This window comes from Amyelois transitella, chromosome 31 (genome assembly GCF_032362555.1).
Source record: "Amyelois transitella isolate CPQ chromosome 31, ilAmyTran1.1, whole genome shotgun sequence".
In the NCBI taxonomy this organism is placed as follows: Eukaryota; Metazoa; Arthropoda; class Insecta; order Lepidoptera; family Pyralidae; genus Amyelois; species Amyelois transitella.
Genome location: NC_083534.1, coordinates 4,119,376 through 4,141,648, shown reverse-complemented (window position 1 = coordinate 4,141,648; position 22,273 = coordinate 4,119,376). Strand labels below are relative to the sequence as shown.

General features: G+C 38.2%; 1 protein-coding gene across 1 annotated transcript; it reads right to left on the bottom strand.

Annotated features, from left to right (window-relative positions):
* Positions 1 to 462: 462 nt before the first annotated feature.
* Positions 463 to 21,603, bottom strand: LOC106138594 (aldo-keto reductase family 1 member B1). The gene is made up of 7 exons (XM_013339782.2): positions 21,441 to 21,603; positions 18,273 to 18,415; positions 16,588 to 16,729; positions 4,484 to 4,678; positions 2,461 to 2,660; positions 1,658 to 1,813; positions 463 to 704 (listed from the first exon to the last, which is right to left on the bottom strand). The coding sequence occupies exons 1-7, from the start codon at positions 21,510 to 21,512 to the stop codon at positions 665 to 667; spliced, it is 948 nt and encodes a 315-aa protein (XP_013195236.2). The 5' UTR covers positions 21,513 to 21,603; the 3' UTR covers positions 463 to 664.
* Between the last annotated feature and the right edge of the window lie 670 nt (positions 21,604 to 22,273).

Genomic DNA, 22,273 nt, shown 5'->3' with positions numbered 1-22,273 from the left:
TAGGCCACGTTCAGCTGTTCGGCTTAATGATAGAATTGAGATTCAAATAGTGACAGGTTACTAGCTTGTCGCCTAAAAGAACAATCCTAAGTTTATAAGATTATCCCTTAATTGCCTTTTACGACATCCATGGGAAAGAAATGGAGTGATCCTATTCAGAATAGAATAGATTTATTTTCAAAATTGGATACAATGTATCACATATTGACGTCACATCACTTAAATCCAATTATAACTACCACCGCTTCCAAAGCGCATGTGTAGAAGAAGCGGCGGAACAAGCTACACTGCAGCATTTTCACCGGACGTCAATTTACAAAATTATATTTCTTCAATCTAAATCGTAGACTAATGCACATTGTCTACATTAAAAAATTCATACAATCAATACATGAACGAATTCATTTTTCAATTGGTGCCGGGTACCACACCACAGATACGGGTTGATAAAATAAAAAAAAATAATGACAAAATAATTTATTTTGACATAATTTATCACTAGTATTGCGCTAATTTCGCGCCAATAAAATTGTGACGTGCTTTTAAATGTTACACTCGTGCGTGGTGCCAGGCTAATCGATCTTGCACATCCTGGTCTCAGAGATTCGAACCTAAGTTGGACACGTGGATGAATCTATTGTTATTTCTGCTTAATTGTGCGTGTTTAATAATCCTCGTGAAAAGGGTAGTCCGGATGGTGGACGCTGAAATGAAAAGTGAATCATTCATTAGTTGTTGTGGTCAGCGGCGGATTTACCGGCGGCTGAGTGGGCTGAAGCTTAGGGCGACGGATTTGAGATGGCGGCAAATTCGAGACCCTAGAATTGTTCCTTTGTTACAGAATAAAAAAAATAACAACTTAAATTGTGTCATATGATTAATTATCTATGCTTGTCAAAGTCATTGTCAAGAGAGAGATACAATAAAAAAGTTTGTGATGGCGTCATCATGCAACTGAATCTTAGTGTGGTTTTATTAAGTAATAAAGTCCTATATGAAACATAAATATAACATTTTTTACTTATAAAATTTGACATTTCACCTCCTACTCATTTTCTCTCGAAATGCACAGATCACGAGAGGCGGCAAAATGTGAACAGCCTAGGTACTGACAGTTAATTCGCCTCTGATAGTGGTGACATTTCAAACGTCACACGCCATCAACCAATCGCAGCGAAGAGTCTTAATTGCGCAATAATACTTTTTACGGGTTGGAGGAAAAATTCAATACGGTCCCTTGCAGTTTAGATTTAATGCTGCAGTGCAGTTTGTTACCGCTTCTTCTGCACTGACGCCTTGGAAGCGGCAGTAAACTTAGTTTTTAAGTAATTTATTTGACGTCAACCAAGTTGTTAAACCATACGACAATTATTAAGCGATATAATAGTATCCTATAATAATGAATAAAAATTTTGAATTTGAATTTGAATTAAGACCACTCAATTTCTTTCCCACACCCATGAATGTCATAAAAGGCCGGCGCAACTAAGGGAATTCTCTCTCTCTCTCTCTCTGTTTCTTTCTCTCTCTCTCTTTCTTTCCCTCTCTATCTATCTCTCTCTCTCCCACTCTTTCTCTCTCTCACACTCTTTCTCTCTCTCTCTCCCTCTCTCTTTTTTTCGGCATGATTTTATGTATGTGTGTGTGTGATACTCACTCCCCCATACTGCAGAGTCTCCCGTTGCACTCCAGGCTGGCGATCTGGACAATGTCCTCGGTGTTCAGCTTGAAATTGAACACGTCAAAGTTCTGGGCGATCCTGCTCTTGGTCACAGACTTGGGGATGACGATCATGCCGCGGTCAATGGCGTATCTGGTTGGATGAAATGAATTATTTTGTAGCGATAGATTCAAACAAAGCTTTATTTAATTGAAGGTGAAGCGCAGTCAGTGTAAGAGAATAGCATGGACCTATTAATTCATTCTAATCCAATCTATTCTCTATTTTCCTGTTCCGAATTCTATGGAAGAATAGAGATTGAATAATATAAAATGAAAGGTTTGAAGTGTATAGAAACAAACGGGCAAAAACACAATAAACTTGACACTTGTCAAACTGACATTTGTCAAATTTTCTTGTCCGCCGAATTTATGGCGGGACGAAGGAGTTCCGCGTATGAGTTTTATACCTACAGTTGTCCATTTGTTACTAACTTATAATTTATTTACATACATATGGTCACGTCTATATCCCTTGCGGGGTAGACAGAGCCAACAGTCTTGAAAAGACTGAATGGCCACGTTCAGCTATTTGGCTTAATGATAGAATTGAGATTCAAATAGTGACAGGTTGCTAGCCCATCGCCTAGAAAAGAATCCCAAGTTTGTAAGCCTATCCCTTAGTCGCCTTTTACGACATCCATGGGAAAGGGATGGAGTGGTCCTATTCTTTTTTGTACTGGTGCCGGGAACCACGCGGCACTTAAACGGCAAGTTTAAATAAATAAATAAATAAATAACCTGATCAGAACTTGAGGCACACTCTTTCCGTACTTCTCGGCGATGGGCGTCAACCTTGGGTCCTCCATCAGGTTGGGGTCACCCGGCTTGGCCCAGGGTCTGTCCGGGGAGCCGAGGGGGGAGTACGCTGTGACCACGATACCCTGGCTGCGGCAGAAATCGAACATCTGCTGCTGGTTCAGGTAGGGGTGGACTTCGATCTGGAATATTGAGGATATACTATTTAAATCGGTTCGGTCATGTGGAGAGGATGAATGAAAACAGGTTGACTAAGCAGATATACATGGAGAGTGTGGAGGGAAAGGTCGGGGTGGGAAGACCTAGACGAACATATCTTGATCAAATTAAGGACGTCCTGGTAAAGGGTCAGGTCAAAAGTACCCGAAACCGCCGAGCTTGCTTGAAGAGGGTTATGTGGATGAAGCGAAGGAAGTATGCAGGGATCGTGGCAAGTGGAAAGAGGTAGTCTCTGCCTACCCCTCCGGGAAAGAGGTGTGATTTTATGTATGTATGTACTATTTTAATGCATCTAACAGGAGAAGAATAGCAATAGCAATAGTACCCACCGCAGACTAGGACATTTTTTGCACATAGATAGTTTTATGTTATATCAGCACGTTAATACATACATACATACATATGGTCACGTCTATATCCCTTGCGGGGTAGACAGAGCCAACAGTCTTGAAAAGACTGATAGGCCACGCACAGCTATTTGACTTAGTGATAGAATTAAGATTCAAATAGTGACAGGTTGCTAGCCCATCGCCTAAAAAAAGAATCCCAAGTTTGTAAGCCTATCCCTTAGTCGCCTTTTACGACATCCATGGAAAAAGAGATGGAGTATTTAGTCCCATTTTTTTTTCTATTGGTGCCGCGTGGTTCCCGGTACCAATAGAAAAAAAGATTTCTTATAGATGGCGTTATATTCGCTGGTATTTTACGGCGCGGCGCCTAATTAACGCAGGTTATTCTGCGGATAGAAGTTACTTCTAACTGAATTTTGTAACTATATTGATAGAAATATAATAAAATATCAGTCAATATAGTCTATGCTAAGCGTGGCCTATCGGTCTTTTCAAGACTGTTGGCTCTGTCTACCCCACAGGGGAAATGGACGTGTTGATTATGTATGTATCAGTCAATAATTAGATTACAATTAAATCAAATTAAAACCAAAACTACTTGTAAAAAAGAAAGAAAAAGAGATGAGTACAAACTAAAATTTAATTCACAAATCGTACATGTCCCTGCATATCGACATGCGGGAGTGTGCCCAGAAAGCTGGCAGCATTGCCAATTTGAATGGCAATGCTATTTCTCTGGGCCCAGATAATTTCCAGATTTTGTAACTCAAGATCGATCGTGGCAGGTGGAAAGAGGTAGTCTCCGCCTACCCCTCCGGGAAAGAGGCGTGATTTTATGTAAGTATGTATGTGTAGGAAGTATAGTTATAAAGTTATTTATTCCAACAGAAGATAGATGGAGAAAAGAGGGTCTACCTATACAGGGTGACATTTAAAACAACTGCATCCTTTTAAACATAGACTATACCCATGCTTCTGAGCCGTTTAAGCCTATTTTTATTTAAATTAAACGTCATCATTTTCACATTTCAAAAACCCTCAAAAACTACGTCACACGCTTTATTAAAGACCAATACTACAAAAAGAAATAAAAACTAAACATGTAAATAAATGTCTGAAAAATAAATTATTTTTCTAGTATCAAGATCAAGTAGATCACAGAGTTGTCGAGATCGCTCAGCTGAATGACTTGTGTCGTTGACCTCTGAATCGTACGCGTCGCTTTTCCGCCGACCGGGGTGATATTACGTATTTAGGATCGTGGATTTTGAAACTTTTATTTTTTTTCGTACTTTCTGAAATATGAACCGATATTTTTCTTTTAACGTTTTTAAATATCCTTTAGATGAGTACACTTAACAGTTAAATTTATGCAGTTGAATTAAAGGTCACCCTGTATATGTATGTATGTATGTATGTTTGTAACTCAAACTCACTTGTTGAACAGCTGGCTTGATTTTGGCCGCTTGGAGAACCCTCTCCAGCTGTCTCTTGTTGAAGTTGGAGACTCCAATGCTCTTGACGAGCCCCTTCTCCACCAGCGCCTCCATGGCCGCCCAGGTGTCTACGTAGTCCACAGCGGAGGGGATGAACTTATCGTTCTCATCCTTTGGGAAGAGGTCGTCGCCTTCCTGATAAAGAATGTAATAAGGTTTAAAGAACTTCATTCTCATAAAGAAATCACATCTAATATATTTAAACGAGCAATTCTTGTATATATATATAATCAGGATCTCGAAAACGGCTCCAACGATTTTCATGAAAGTTACAGATTATGGGCTTTTCGGCTCAAGGAATCGATTTATCAAGGTCCTAGGTTCGAGAAAAGCTCGGTTCCCAAGATATATAAACATTTTAAAAACCGCGTTTTAAGAAACTATATCAGCGCCATCTCTGGTAGAGCGAGCAAAGCTCGGTCAACCGGGTACTTCCACTTAAAATGACATGAGTAGGGTACATCAAAAAATATTTACAAATCACAAATTAATTTGTAGGGATTTTCATAATAATTTTAATAGTTTTAATTGTAAATACATCAAATAATAAATAAAATTATAATTTAGTAATAAACGGACAACCTATATCACTACTCATACGCGGAACTCTTTCGTCCTGCCATAAATTCGGCGGACAAGTAAAATGAAAAAATGACAGTTTGACAAGTGTGAATCTTTTTGTATTTCTAGGCCCGTTTGTTGCTTTACGTTTAAATATTAATTTTCAGATTTCAGATTCAAATCTTTTATTTCACCCTATATTCATTTCCCTCTTCTCTTACTCTGACTGCGCTTCACCTTCTATTGAGTAAGCTTTGAATCTATCGCTACATTGGTGACCCCGCTTTAACACGATGTCGCAATCAAAAAGTGAGAACAAAGGAGCCGGAGAGCCGCTTTCCTTGGATCGCGTGGGCGTAAGAGTACCTCCTTTTTATCCATCGAAACCCAAGCTTTGGTTTGCTTCGCTGGAAAGCCAATTTGTTCTAGCTGGAGTTACGTCAGAGGCGACGAAATACCACTATGCAGTATCGCATCTAGAACCTCAGTACGTAGAGATCGTCGAAGATATCATCGAGGCGCCAGCTACGACAGATAAGTATGAGACGCTTAAATCGGAGCTCGTAAAGAGGTTGTCAGCGTCCCGCGAAAAGCAGGTCCAGCAACTACTTCATCATGAAGAATTGGGAGATCGCAAACCATCGCAGTTCCTGCGGCGGTTAAGGGGATTAGCTGGTTCTGAGGTGCCAGACGATTTACTCAGAACTCTCTGGGCCAGCCGTTTACCCAACAGCGTACAACCCATCATTGCGTCGCAGGCTAGGATGAAACTCGATGAGGTCGCCGAGCTAGCTGATCAAGTGCTGGATGCAGTATCACCGAATTTGCAAGCAGCAGGAGTTTCCACAAAACACGATAGTGGGTCGAGTGAGATTGCTGCGTTAACACGACAAGTCGAAGCGCTAGCTGACAAGGTCGACCGTATGTCGCGGTCAAAGTCAAGAACCAGGCAGTCTTCAAGTCGGCGAGGTCGCTCTACGTCAACAAGATCGCACTCGAATTACAGGAAGTTCCCGACATGCTGGTATCACTACAAGTTCGGTGATAAAGCAAAAAGATGTGTCAAGCCGTGTGACTATACGGGAAATGCGTAAGGCAGTCGATAATGGCGACCGACGACTGCCCAAGTACCGGTCGCTTGTTTGTTACGGACAAACGGACGAAGTTACAATTGTTAGTAGATACAGGTAGTGATTTGTGTGTATTTCCTCGCAAATTTTTAAAAGATTATCGTGCGAAAACAAATTTTGAATTGTGTGCCGCTAACGGGTCAATCATAAATACGTACGGTTTCTATCATTGCGTACTAAACCTAGGGCTGCGTCGTGACTTTGCTTGGCATTTTATTGTAGCCGACGTAACGAGGGCGATAATAGGCGTGGATTTCTTATCACATTACAATATTATAGTAGATGTCCGAAATCAACGCCTTATCGACGGTAACACTATGGTCGCGACCGTGGCTTCGCTTGCCTTTAGTAACGAAAGTATTTCTTCCGTGAAGGTGGTTTCTGGTAACTCTGTCTATCACAACATACTAGCAAAATTTCCCGAAATCACTCGCCCACATGGAATACATCGTACACTGCACCACAACACTGTCCATCACATCCGCACTACACCTGGGCCACCGGTCTCTTGCACTCCCCGTAGGCTTGCGCCTGATAAACTGAAAATTGCTCAATCGGAATTCGAGTCTATGTTACAGAATGGTACTTGTCGGCCTTCCGAATCAGCATGGGCTTCACCCCTTCATCTTGCGCCCAAGAAGGACAATGGGTGGCGTCCTTGTGGGGATTACCGCATGCTGAATGCCCGGACAATACCCGACAGATACCCCATTAAACACATTCATGATTTTTCCCACTCTTTATCAGGCTGCACCGTCTTCTCTACCATTGATTTGGTGAAGGCCTACAACCAGATCCCGGTCAATTCAGACGACATAGCGAAGACAGCGATCACAACGCCGTTCGGTCTTTACGAATTTCCGTTCATGGCGTTCGGACTTCGTAATGCCGGACAGACGTTTCAGCGATTTGTCGATGAGATGCTGCGGGGCCTGGATTTTACCTATGCATATCTGGACGATTTTCTGGTCTTCTCGAAGGATCAGAAGACCCACGAAGAGCACCTTCGTCAACTCTTCGAAAGACTCAAGCAGTACGGCATGGTCGTCAACACAGCGAAGTGTGTCTTTGGCGCGTCTGAGGTAACCTTTTTAGGCTATAGAATTTCAGGTAAAGGTACCACACCCCTACCTGAAAAGGTCGAAGCTATCACCAATTTCCCTGTCCCAAAGACGGTAAAGGAACTACGCCGCTTCTTGGGTATGGTGAACTTTTATCGTAGGTTTATTTCAGGCGCCGCTAAACAACAAGGTCCTCTGAACGCACTGCTGACAGGATCAGTGAAAGGTTCACACCCGGTACATATTACTGGTAAGTCACTTGAGGCTTTTGAAGCCTGCAAAGAAGGTCTGTGTCAGGCCGCCTTGCTGGCTCATCCCAAGTGTGACGCAAGGTTGGCGCTTGTTACTGATGCGTCAGACAGAGCTATCGGTTCGGTGTTACAGCAACAGTCTGATGGTGAGTCCTGGGAGCCATTGGCATTTTTCTCTCGTGGGCTGAGTCCTTCCCAGCAGAAATACTCACCCTACGATCGAGAATTGCTCGCCATTTATGAGAGCATAAAATATTTTAGGCACATGCTCGAAGCTAGAACTTTTACGGTCTACACCGATCACAAGCCCCTGACTTTTGCCTTCCAAAGTCGAAAGGAAAACTGCTCGCCAAGACAGTTCCGACACCTGGATCTGATTGCGCAGTTTACCACCGACATCCGTCACATCTCTGGTAAGGACAACGTGGTAGCTGATACCCTCTCGCGAGTTGAGGAAATTTCCCAGCCAATCGATTCAGAACAGCTGGCTGCTGCTCAACGTTCTGATCCAGAGCTTAGGCAACTTGCAGAAGGTACGACTTCACTGTGCCTTAAGAAAGTTAGGATTCCAGGTTCCAACACAGAGCTGTTTTGTGACACCAGCACAGACATGGTTCGACCGTTTGTTCCCAAGCTGTTACGGAGAAGGGTGTTCGAGAGTCTACATTGTCTCAGCCACCCTGGTGCCAATGCAACAGCCAGATTGGTCTCTGAACGTTATGTTTGGCCGAAGGTGAAAAAGGACTGTAGGAACTGGGTGAGAGCATGCATAGCGTGCCAACAGTCTAAGATCACGCGTCATACTAGTGCTCCTCTTAGCAACTTCAAACTTCCTGCAGCTCGCTTCAAATTCGTCCATATTGACCTGATCGGACCATTACCTTCATGCCAAGGTTACAAGTATTGTCTCACAGCCATTGATCGTTTTACGCGTTGGCCTGAGGCATTACCCTTAGAAGAAATTACGGCTGAGGCAGTTGCAAAAGTCTTACTCAGTGGCTGGATTTCTAGGTTTGGTTGCCCTGCTGATATCGTGACAGATCGTGGCAGACAGTTTGAATCAGCGTTATTCGGAAATCTTTCACGCATCGCTGGATTTACTCATCGCCGAACAACCGCCTATCATCCCGCCTGTAATGGCCTCGTGGAAAGATTCCATCGGCAGCTGAAATCTGCCATAATCTGCCACGGTAACACAAATTGGATCGAGTCTCTCCCTCTTGTATTGTTGGGTGTCCGCAGCGCGTTCAAGGACGACTTACGAGCTACCTCAGCAGAAATGGTGTATGGCGAACCGTTGCGTCTGCCAGGTGAATTTTTTGATTCTGAAACTGACTATCCCTTAGACTTGACGGAGTTCACTTCAAGACTTAGGAATATAGTCCAAAGCCTGAAGCCCACACCAGCCTCTCATCATGGCGGAAAACGTCCAACATTCGTTTTCAAGGAATTAACCACTTGCACTCACGTATTTTTGCGTGATTGCACGGTTGGTGGCACCTTGAAACCTGCATATTCCGGACCATATGAGGTACTTCAGCGAGATAATAAGGCATTCACTATCTTGGTTAGGGGTAAACGAGTCACGGTATCGATAGACCGAGTCAAGCCGGCCTACATACTGTGTGACCCAGACACCACTCCATACATACCTTCAGATCACGCATCACACACACATACTTCACAAAAGCATGACAAACACGACACCGATACACGTCATGTACAACAATCAGATAATCAGAACCCACCTGATCGAGAAGTAAATACTAAAACTAGATCAGGTCGTAAGGTAAGATTCCCCGACTATTATCGCCCTTGACGGTCTCAAGGGGGGGCTGATGTAGGGATTTTCATAATAATTTTAATAGTTTTAATTGTAAATACATCAAATAATAAATAAAATTATAATTTAGTAATAAACGGACAACCTATATCACTACTCATACGCGGAACTCTTTCGTCCTGCCATAAATTCGGCGGACAAGTAAAATGAAAAAATGACAGTTTGACAAGTGTGAATCTTTTTGTATTTCTAGGCCCGTTTGTTGCTATACGCTTGAATATTAATTTAATTATTTTATTTCATCCTATATCCATTTCCCTATTCTCTTACTCTGACTGCGCTTCACCTTCTATCAAGTAAGCTTTGAATCTATCGCTACAAATTATATGGTAGTGGTCGCGATGTGTAGTCTTAAGTTTTTTTCTTAAATACATTTAAGCTCATACTTGTTCTAAGTTCATTAGGCAACTTTTTGCACAGCTGTGCTCCCTCAAATAGTATCTAAATTAAGTTACTTTTTATTCTAAGATTGTGTGTGTAGTTTTTGGGCTTTAGTTGTATGTTAGATTTTGTCGTGTTTGTAAATAGTTAGTTTCTTAATCAAATGGTACAGTCAGGTCAAGCTGATGAGATATATATATATAGCTGAACGTTGGCTTAGTATATACTATATATATATATATATATATATATATATATATATATATATATATATATATATATATATATATATATATATATATATATATATATATATATATATGTGGGATTACTCAGTTAGATTAAGTAAAACAAATATCTTATTTCGGTTTTTATAATAGACTTATACATCTTACAAACTTCAAAATCTTAATGACACCTTGACATCTAACGTCATTTTTTCTTCTAAAATAAAGTTGCCAGTGCTAGCAATAACTAAAAATAACGAATAACTTATATAAAAAAAACGTTCACAACCCACACGGCTGTCCTGACTATTCATCTGTCCCAGATGAAATACTATCTTCCGAGGAGACCCAAGGCTTCATTTTATCTGCAGAACTAGTCGTCTTAATAGGGCCGTCCGCCGTTCCTATTTTATTTAGTACGTATCTGTCGTTACGTTTCTTTTCGGTGACTTCGTAGGGTCCTAGAAACTTAGGGTACAGTTTACTCCCTTGTGAGAACTGTGTCTTCTTGATCGCTACTAAATCTCCAATATCATAAGAAAAAGCCTCTTTTCTCTTCCGATTGTAGTACTTCACATTCTCTTCTTGTATTTTCCTTATAGACTCTTTAGCTTTCTCCCTTAATTCTTGCCTCTTGTCGTTTACTTCTTGAATAATTTCTTCTTCAATTAATTTTAATATTCCATCATCTTTATCTCTCATCTTTACTCCGAACATCAATTCAAACGGCGTCATTCCAATGCTACGTTGATAAGTTCCGTTCAAACAACGCTGTACATTTGATACACGACGGTACCATTTCGTAGGATCATCGGCACTTAGTTTAGCTAGTACGTTTATAATAATCTGATGTACCCTCTCTACTTGTCCGTTTCCTCTTGGCTGACCAGTCGTAATCAAATAATGTGTAATGTTCTCATTCTTACAATACTCTTTAAAATCATTTGAAGTGAATGCAGCGTTTCGGTCTGTTATTATACGTTCGGGTGACCCAAAAACTTGTTGTTGTAAAGTCAGTTTGTTAATAGTCTCTTCTGTTGTTAAAGTCTTCACAGGATAAATCCAAGTAAATTTGGTAAACGCGTCAACTACTGTAAGTATGTACTTGTAACTTTTATTTGTTGATGTAAGGGGTCCTAAGTGATCTATGTGATAGGTCGACAATGGGACACTACCCTTATCAATCGGATTAAGCAAACCTTCTTTTTTGCCCTTTTTATGAGATACAATTATGCACTCAACGCAATTATCAACAATTTTCTTAATCTTTTCTCTTAAATTCTCTATATAATATTCTCTTTCAATAAGTTCCTCAGTCTTTACTATTCCGAAATGACCTTTCTCGTGATTCTTCCTAATGATCTCCCATTGCATCTTTTTAGGTATAACAATTATTTTATTTCCGTCTTTCCACTTATACAATATTTCATTCTGAACAACATAATCTTTGTAATCTTCTGTCTCTAAAATCTTCTTAATCAATCTTACATGTTCGTCTTCGTTTTGTGCTTTCTTTATCCGAGCTGTAGTTTCTGAAAGAACTAAACAGACAGGATATCTGCTCAGCGCATCTGCGTGTTTCATTCGTGATCCAGATCGGTGTTCTATCTCATAGTCGTATTCTTCGAGCAATAAGGCCCATCGTGCAACTCGTGGAGGTAAGTCTTTCTTTTGTAGTGTCATCGTTAATGCAGAACAATCGGTTACAATTTTGAAGTGTATCCCTTGTAAGTATACTCTAAATTTCTTTATTGCTTCAACAATAGCCAAAATTTCTAAATAATAACTATGATACTTCTTCTCAGCTGGAGTAGTCTTTTTACTCATAAAGTGCACTGGGTGTAACTGATCATCAATCGGATTTTTTTGTAATAAAACAGCTCCGTAACCATCTGCACTTGCATCGGTGTGTACTTCTGTATATAAAGCAGGATTATAAATTCGGAGAACCGGCGAATTGGTAAGTACATCTTTTAATCTTATAAAGGCTTGTTCACATATTTCGTCAAAATTAAAAACAACTCCTTTCTTTAACAGATCTGTCATAGGTTTAGCTATTAGAGAATAATTCTGAACAAACTTTCTGAAATATCCAGTTAAACCAAGAAACGATTGAACGGCTTTGATATTAGTGGGCTTTTTGAAATTTGCAACAGCTTTTATTTTCTCTTTGGATGGTCTTACTTCATTGTTACAAATTATGTATCCTAAATATTCTATTTCCTTCTTCATAAAATGACATTTTTTCCAATTGAATATCAGACCAAATTCTTCCGCTCTTTTAAATATTTTCTCTGTTTTAGCCAGTGATTCTTCTTCTGTCTTTGCGGGAATGATTAAATCATCAAGATAAGATAGTACAGTACCATCAGTTATGTAATCGTGAAAAACATCGTTGATATATCTTTGAAAAACGGATGGCGCTGTGCATAGGCCAAACGGCATTTTGATAAACTCGAACTGGCCTTGCGGTGTCACAAAAGAAGTGTACTTCCGACTATCTACATCAACATCCACGTGATTAAATCCATTTTTTAAATCAAGAGACGTAAATATAATAGCTTCTTTTAATTTATCAATCTGATCATCAATCAGCGGCAAAGGAAATCTTTCTCTTATTATCTTCTTGTTAATTCCTCTGTAGTCCATACAAATTCTTTTGGTTCCATCTTTTTTATTAGCTAAAACTATTGCACATGCAAAATCTGATTTACTAGGTCTTATTATCTCTTTATCCAGCCACTCATTAATCTGTTTACGAACTATATCTGTTTCCAGTGGTGACAGGCGACGTGGACTTTGGTATATCGGCGTTTCATCGGTAAGTATTATTTTTAATGTTACATTACTTTTCTTAGTTTCTTCTTTAGGATTATAGTCTTTTATCATTTTCTTTATTTCAGCTGTGTATTGTGAGTCTTCCATAGTAAATTCTTCAGTATTGTCATTCTTTTCTACAAGTAGGGTTAGATGCATGATCTTTTCCATTTCGATTCCATCTTTAGTGAACTTAACTTCAAACTCTTTCAGGATCGGGTTGCCAATAATCAATTTTACAGGAATGGAATTATCTTTCACAACGTAGAAAGTCATATCCGAGAATCCATCATCAATTTCAACTTTTGCAGTAAATATTCCTTCTGTAAACATTTCTTTTTCAGCTATGCCAGTTAAACAAATCTTCATATCTTTATAGTCAGTAATCTTTCGTTTTATATCTTCAAATCCAGTTTCAGTTATGAGGTTAACATCACTTCCGGTGTCAACAAGTGATATCATCGGGGTAGAATTAATCTTGACTAGCTTAAAAGGAGCTTCGATCTTGTCATTCTTCAAAATATTTAACGTCTTTTTTACTTGGTTCGGACAGTCGGGTCCTTTGTGTCCAAACTCGTTACATCTAAAGCATTTAATGCCTTTGGTACACGCTGATGATTGGTGGTTTAAATCTCCACAATTATAACATCGTTTCTTAAGTGGTGCGGCGTCATTTTTCTTTCTAGATCCAGACTGGACTGATGTTGAAGGAGAAACATAATTGGAACGTGAAGACATCTTCTTTCTAAACTCGCTGTAAATATCCATTTTTTTCCGAAATTCCTTTAGGTCTGAAGCACCATAGAGTATAGCTTTATTAGATTCTGTGTCTCTAATACCATCAATTACGTATTCCATTAAAGAAGCATCTTCAACTTTACCATGCAGAGCGATTTCTTTCATTGTCAAAAAATACTGTTGATACGTTTCATCATTCTTCATCTTGCGGGTGCTCAGTCTTTTATGAATCGTGGCGCTGTTTAATTTCGGACCAAATTCTTCTTTTAATGCTTTTTTCAACCCAGAGTAATCTTTAATTCTTCCCATTGAACGTAGAAATAATTTAGCTGTACCTCCTAAAAGCCTTTTCGCGTAAATTGATTTTTCGACGTTAGTCCATTTCATCAAATCAGCAACATCTTCAAATTCTTCAATAAATTCGTTAACCGGGTAAGTATCATCTCCAGTGAAAGTATTCATAGACTTTTCCAAGTCTCTGAATGATATCTGTACCTCAACATCTTCAACGTCTTCTACATCTGAGTCTTGGGTATTTTTCTTCGGCGGCATCTTAGTTGCAATCTTATTCGTCTTAAATGAAAGTCGTCTTTGTGCCGTACAATAAGATATTTTCTTTGAACTCATCAATAATATTCGTCTTCAATGTGAAAATTAATTAAAGTCTTTATTTCTTCATAATAAAATCGGGTTAACGTTATTTCTGAATATTATAAATCGTTGTATCAACTTATCATAACGTTAATAAATAACGAATACGAATAACGTTATTCATGTATCTGGCAATATTTTTCCATCAGCGTCGGTAAAACAGAATTCAGAAATGACGTCACGTAGCGGTTAAACATGAACCGTCGGATACTAATAGTCGGTAAAACAGTCTGTAATATGTCCGTCGACGACTTGCCTTCTTAAATAGTCGTCTTGATTTTTCGTCTTCAGTCGTGTTGTTTCACTTCAATCCAATATTGACCACCACAATATTGAGCACCATCCCGGACGAGCCCCCAAAAAAGTTGTGGGATTACTCAGTTAGATTAAGTAAAACAAATATCTTATTTCGGTTTTTATAATAGACTTATACATCTTACAAACTTCAAAATCTTAATGACACCTTGACATCTAACGTCATTTTTTCTTCTAAAATAAAGTTGCCAGTGCTAGCAATAACTAAAAATAACGAATAACTTATATAAAAAAAACGTTCACAACCCACATATATATATATATAGTCACGTTTCTATCCCTCGCGGGGTATACAAAGCCAACGTTCAGCTGTTTGGCTTAACGATAGAATTAAGATACAGATAGTGACAGATTGCTAGCCCATCGCCTAAAAGAGGAATCCCAAGTTTATAGCCTTTGCCTTAATCGCCTTTTACAACATCCATGAGAGATGGAGTGAACCACAAGACTTCTTACTCCTCGAAATAAATGTACGAATACGTTATTTAATATGATCAGGTCAAGAGTGCCCGAAGAAAATGTTACAGTGCAGTTTGTTACCATTCTTCGGCACTGACGCTTTGGGAGCGGCAGTAAACTTAGTTTTAAGTAATTTATTTGACGTCAACCAATGTTGTGAAACCGGAAGATATGACAATTATTAAGTTATATTGAAATTTCCCATAATCTATACTAATATTATAAAGCTGAAGAGTTTGTTTGTTTGAACGCGCTAATCTCAGGAACTACTGGTTCGAATTGAAATTTTTTTTTTGTGTTGATTGGACCATTTATCAAGGAAGGCTTTAGGCTATATAACATCACGCTGCAACTATAAGGAGCGAAAAAATAATGAAATATGTAAAAAGAAAACGGAGAAAATTATTCATCCTTGACGACTTCAATGATGCGCAAAATAACTATTCCGCGCGGACGAAGTCTCGGGCACAGCTAGTAATGAATAAAAGTTTTGAATTAGTAAGCTACTTGGTGAACGCTGAAGTAGACCAAAGGCGAAGGTTGTTGCTGAAGTTTTGATGTTGTCTTTATAGTTTCAGTTTATGATAACTGGTCACGCACTGAGTAGATAACTATCGCGGAATTTGACGTTATAAAAAATCACGACTATGACACGACACTCAAGGTTCTTTGCCTTGTGAGACTACCGATAATGAAACTAAACAGCCATACATCATATTTGGCCTTGATGATAACATAACCTATAAAATCTGGTTAATAAATTTTGGCGGTCAAATTTTTGTGTATCGTTAGGTATGTGGCGACATCTATACGCCACAAGACGAAATATTCGTATTGAAATAACTAGTTCTACATTAATTCATGTTTTTTAATGTAGACAATGTGCATTTGTCCATGATTTAGATTTAAGCGATCTATAAGTATTTGTTTATTGACGTCCGATGTAAATGCTGCAGTGTAGTTTGTTCCGCCTTTTCTTTTCTTCTTCTTCTTTCTTCTACACATGCGCTTTGGAAGCGGTAGTAGTTATAATTAGATTTAAGTGATGTGACGTCAAAAAGTGTTACCTTGTATCCTATTTTGAAAATAAATCTATTCTATTCTATTCTTTTCAAGTCAGAATAATAAAAAATTAAATCACGCAACGCTATCAGTCAAAAACAGCGAAAAACCTAAATCGGACAAGCAAAGATTTCACGGATTGGAGCATATATACAACCTCCGGCACAACATCTTCTGTCGCGCGGTTCCCCAGGCATAACAACTAGCCTGGCGGAAGATCTACCCTTTGGTGGCGGTCTAATTTTTTGGATTGTTACCGTGTGGTTCCCGGCACCAATACAAAAAAGAATAGGACCATCTCTTTCCCATGGATGTCGTAAAAGGCGACTAAGATATAGGCTTACAAACTTGGGATTATTTTTTTAGGCGATGGGCCAGCAACCTGTCACTATTTGGATCTCAATTCCATCATTAAGCCAAATAGCTGAACGTGGCCGCTCAGTCTTTTCAAGACTGTTGGCTCTGTCTACCCCACAAGGGATATAGACGTGACCATTATGTATGTATGTATGTACTTATTTTTTTGGAAAATCACAGTGTAACCATACCTGGAATGCTTGCGGCCAGTGAATGAGGTAGAGATCCAGATAGTCCAGGCCCAAGTTCTCAAGAGTCACCTTCAGGGCTCCTTCCACGAGGTCCGGCCGGTGGAACGTACACCATAATTTGGAGGTTATAAAGATGTCTTCCCTGAAATGGAATAGATCTTGTTTATTTGTTTATTTATTTGTTTATTTATAATATCTTTACTGCACAGAAATTTACACAGTTAAAAGAAATACAAGTGTCGTGTGGTTCCCGGCAACAGTATAAAAAAGAATAGGACCACTCCATCTCTTTCACGTGGTAGTCGTAAAAGGCGACTAAGTGGTAGGCTTACAAACTTGGGATTCTTTTTTAGGCGATGATGGGCTAGCAACCTGTCACTATTTGAAACCCAATTCTATCATTAAGTCAAACAGCTGAACGTGGCCTATCAGTCTTTTTAAGACTGTTGGCTCTGTATACTCCACAAGGGATATAGACGTGACAATATATATGTATTCAATATATATTATTACAAGAAATAATACATAGTTATAAAATAAATAAATCACTTGCAATGGCGGACTTATCCCACGAACGGATCTCTTCAAGTCGACCGGCAAACAATAAAGGAACTAGATAATTAAGTAAAAAAAGCGACAAGTCAATCTTTGAAAACTACCATACCTCATCTCTTTCCCATCCCATGGATGACGTAAAAGGCGACTAAGGCAATAAGCGCATGTTAATCTAATGCAAGTTTCCGTTAAAGCGAATAGTGTCACCGGCTTTAATTCCCGCGCAGATTTTAAAAATCGATTCAAGTTCAAAATTTTTATTCATGAATAAGTGACATTTCAAAAATCACTTAACAATTGTCATATCTTTTGGTTTCACAACATTGATTGACGTCAAATTAATTTATAACTTAAAATTTTGCAAACTGCACTGTAGCATTTTCTTTCTGCAGCAATCAGTCTTAAAAAGGCTTAAAGGCCACGTTCAGCTGTATGGCTCAATGATGGAATTGAGATTCAAATAGTGACAGGTTGCTAGTCCATAGCCTAGAATAAGAATTCCAAGTTAACTAGCCTTTCCCTTAGTCGCCTTTTACGAAAAATAAGTAAGATAAGCAGTGGTCCTATACTTTAGTCTACGTCAATCTGTGTGATTTTATCTCGTAAAAAATGTCATAAGTCTTTAATCTTCGCAAGAACACGTCATCCAAATCTATGATCTAGATTATAGTAATATACTAGTGCTTATCTGAAACAAGATCAATCATTATCAAGGTAAAGTTACGGAGATAAGGTGGCGACGTGACGCGAACAAACAAACAGCGAAATGTGGCTCGTGGACAAGTCATCCTTTGTCAATACTGATAGTCGCTTACCATAATTAAGTCCGCCTTTTGTAAGTATGTACACTTTTTTGTGCAATAAAGTTTTAAATAAATAAGTTCACGGCACCAATACAAAAAAGAATAGGACCACTCCATCTCTTACCCATGGATGTCGTAATAGGCGACTAAGGGATAGGCTTACAAACTTGGGATTTTTTTTAGGCGATGGACTAGCAACCTGTCACTATTTGAATCTCAATTCTATCATTAAGCCAAACAGCTGAACGTGGCCATTCGGTCTTTTCAAGACTGTTGGCTCTGTCTACCCCGCAAGGGTTGTAGACGTGACCATATGTATGTATGTACCTTTTAACAGCGCCTTCATCGAATTTGGCCTTGAGCGCTTCCCCCACCTCCTTCTCGTTCTGATAGACGTGTGCGCAGTCAATATGGCGGTAACCTATGTCAATGGCGTCTTTCACTGCCTGGGTGACTTCGCCGGGCTTCGACTGAAACAAGAGTAGTACTTATAATTAGATTTAAGTGATGTGACGTCAATAAGTGATACCTTGAATCCAATTTTGAAAAGAAAGCTATTCTATTCTAGATATCTACATTTAGCTATGGTCAGGCGAGATCGAACGGAAAGTGAGATGCCATGAAAATCTAGACGAGAATCTATACTGCACAGCTAGTTAATATATATATATATATATTATATATAATAATTAATATATATATATATTTGTATATTAATTATTTTATTTATATCGGTTTCAAATCATCACAGAAAAAATAGCGGGACAAATGTAATAACCTATAAAACTGGTATTTCTACAAATTTGATAATGACCTAACGTTTTTAATGGCGCTAATAAGACCTCGGCGAATTGTTTTACACATGTTTGAGAATTAACTTTGAAATTCAGCATACCTACATACATGAATACATATATTATCACATCTATATCCCTTGCGGGATAGGCAGAGCCGACAGCCTTGGAAACACTGAAAGGCCACGTTCAGCTGTATGGCTTTATGATCGAACTAGCATTGTCCGCGACTTCGTCCGCGTAAAATAGTTATTTTGGGCATCATTGAAGCCTTCAAGCATTAATAATTTTCCCCATTTTTTTTTTCACATATTCCATTATTTCTTTGCTCCTTATAGTTGAAGCGTGATGTTATATAGCCTAAAGCCTTCCTCGATAAATGGTCTATTCGACGCAAAAGAGTTTTTCAATTCGGACCAGTAGTTCATGAGATTAGCGCGTTCAAACAAACAAACTCTTTCAGCTTTATAATATAAGTACTTATAGATTGAGATGCAAATAGTGACAGATTGCTAACCCATTGCCTACAATGAAATATTTAAAATCCCAAGTTAATTAAGTTGATAACCAAATTGAAAAATTAAAAGGTTTCTAAGTCAAATTATTTACGACGCCAATTCAATCAATAAATCCACGTCTTCCTTCCGTACAGGGTAGACTGAGTCGATATTTCAATAGCAGCAACAGAAACACAACAATAGTAAAAAAATCAGCTGCAAACTATCACGGTTCTTAAAAAAATAGAAACATTGTACTCATTTTTATGACCTTTGAATTATAAACACAACATACAGCCGATTTATTTATAAACATACTTAATTTTTGCAAGTAACGATATATTTAATCGGGATTTATGAAAATTTCTTATCTGTGACCTGTGACCACGTTGTGACTTTGAACCTAAACAATAAATAAAGGAAATCAAAGTGCAGGAGACGGTTAAAAGTCTTTGTGATGTATCCATAAATAATAAGATTACTCTTGTATTTGTTTATGCGCCGGAACACAAGCTGGCAACATTAAGAAAACAACTCTTCCTTCCTTTTTACCTCTTTCTTCCATGTGAGAGAACGTCTTTCCACTTATTAAAATTGTTAAACTATATTCTCGGTCACAAATAAACGCAGTGCAGTATATAAAGTTTTATTTTATTGTTCCGGATGGCCCGGCGACACACCAGTCTTATTCCCTTTCCAACCAACTTTTTAGTAGGATTGACTGCCATTGTGGCGCAGCGGTAGGTAGTACACTTGTCTGTGACGCCAGGGGTCCCGGGTTTGAATCCCGGCCAGGGCATGATGAGAAAAGAACTTTTTCAGATTGGCCTGGGTCTTGGATGTTTATCTATATAAGTATTCATTATAAAATATAGTATCGTTGAGTTAGTATCTCGTAACACAAGTCTCGCACTTACTTCGGGGCTGACTAAATCTGTGTAATTTGTCCCGTATATATTTATATTTATTATTTTACGGGGCCGCTTTCGAATTAGGTTATAATAAAAATATTTATTGCGTTATTACCTACATACACATTAAACACATACATACATAAAGACACGTCTAAATATTTTGGGTGGACAAAGCCAAAAGTCGCAAAAATACTGAAAAGCCATGTTCAGCTGTATGGCTTCATGATGGAACTGAGACTCAAATAGTGACAAGTTGCTAGTCCATCGCCTACAAGAGGAATCCCAAGTTTCTAAGCCTATCCCTCAGTCGCCTTTTACGAAATCCATGGGAAAGATATGGAGAGGTCCTATTCTTTTTTCAATTGATTCCGGGAACCACACAGCACTATTAGAAATAAGAACATAAATTATAACGTTAAAAGATACTAAAAGAATATAATCTATGTGTGTCATACGAATAAAAATTCATAAAATAGCCGCCATTTTCATTCTCATTAGTTCGACTCTGCAATTCGATCATAATAAAGTGACATTTTTTTTCTCGTATTTTAGGTGTCCAAATACCTATCCCTTTTCAGCCAAAAAATCCTACTTGCTAAAGTACCAATCTTTTATATTAAGTGTCTAAGTTAGGCTACATGTAAAAAAAACGTGGTTCGACGGGCATTATTCCCGAATTATGCTATATCTCCTATATATTTAGATACTATTATTACAGATTTGTCTTGGTATAACGAGTATTCTGTGACTATAAGTTTAAGAGGTATAACTAGAGAAACATGAAATAACGCGACATTCAAGCGTTTACTCTCAATAAATTTTAACTGATTCGGTTAAGCCCTCTCAGCACCAAACTTTGTTAAACGCTAATTAAAAGATTTTTTTAATATTCCACGAAATATTTATTCTTAATTTTGCGGAGCTATTTTAATTTATGTCTGAAACTTTACTTTTCTAGAAATTAAAAAAGGCGTTATTTTGACATTTATTATTTTCTGAAAAAAAAAAACACACCACAGACCACAGATAAAAAGTTGTGCTATGGTATACTTTCTTAAGTACATATACATACAATATAATTATTATTTTAATTCAGAAAACGTTCGATTCCGCACAGAAACTGTAACCTGTACGAACTTAGCGGCGAAATGCATAATTTTAGAGGACTCTAAGTTTCGCTAAACTTATTTAGAAAATTTAGCTGTTGCACCCATTCTGTATATCAAAAACCGGAAGTTGTTAGAGTCGTTCCGAAAATAAAAATAAATAAATATAATTAAAAAAACTAACCTTCCACGTTCCCAATCCAATAACGGGACAAGTGTTACCATTTTCAAATTTCATCAATGGGACGGCGGCCATTTTAAAACAATTGAGAATACAATTTAATTTAAATTTAGAATCTATAAATAACACGTTACGTTATGTTGTTTGTCCCGCGCAAAATCATGTAACGAACTGATGGTACGAAAACTAAAGCAGTTTTATTTATGTGCGCGATAAACATGTTTAAGGTATGATTTCATTAATGCGATCGAAAATTTTCCGAAGAATTTGAATGGGGTGCTTGTGTTATCGATTTAATTTAGTGTAGACAGGATGAGACGCGGCAGCCCAAACCATTAACTATCTCAATGGATGAGATAATTATTGTAGGCGCTACATATACAAATAACATACACACATAAATCACGCCTCTTTCCCTGAGGGGTAGGCAGAGACCACATCTTTCCACTAGCCACGATCATTGCATAATATTTTCGCTTCATCCACATTCATAACTCTTTTCATGCAAGCTCGGTTTCGGGTACTCTTGACCTGACCTTTGGCTTATATAATTAAATTATATTATTTTGCTATACAATGAGATTTCGCAACAACTACTTTTTAATGTCTAGTGTCTTTGAAATGTTTAAAACGCACGTGCTAGTCCCTATAACAGTGGAAATGACCCTTAAGATTTTACCATTAATAAAACATTCAGTTTTAAGTTAAATTTGAAGTATATGTTGACAACATCTTAAGTAAGTAACAGTTTAAGTATATTAGAAATTTGTCTAGAGTGGGATCTTTTTGTGTCGAACTCAATGTTTCAACATAAAGAGATCCACACCTACACAAGA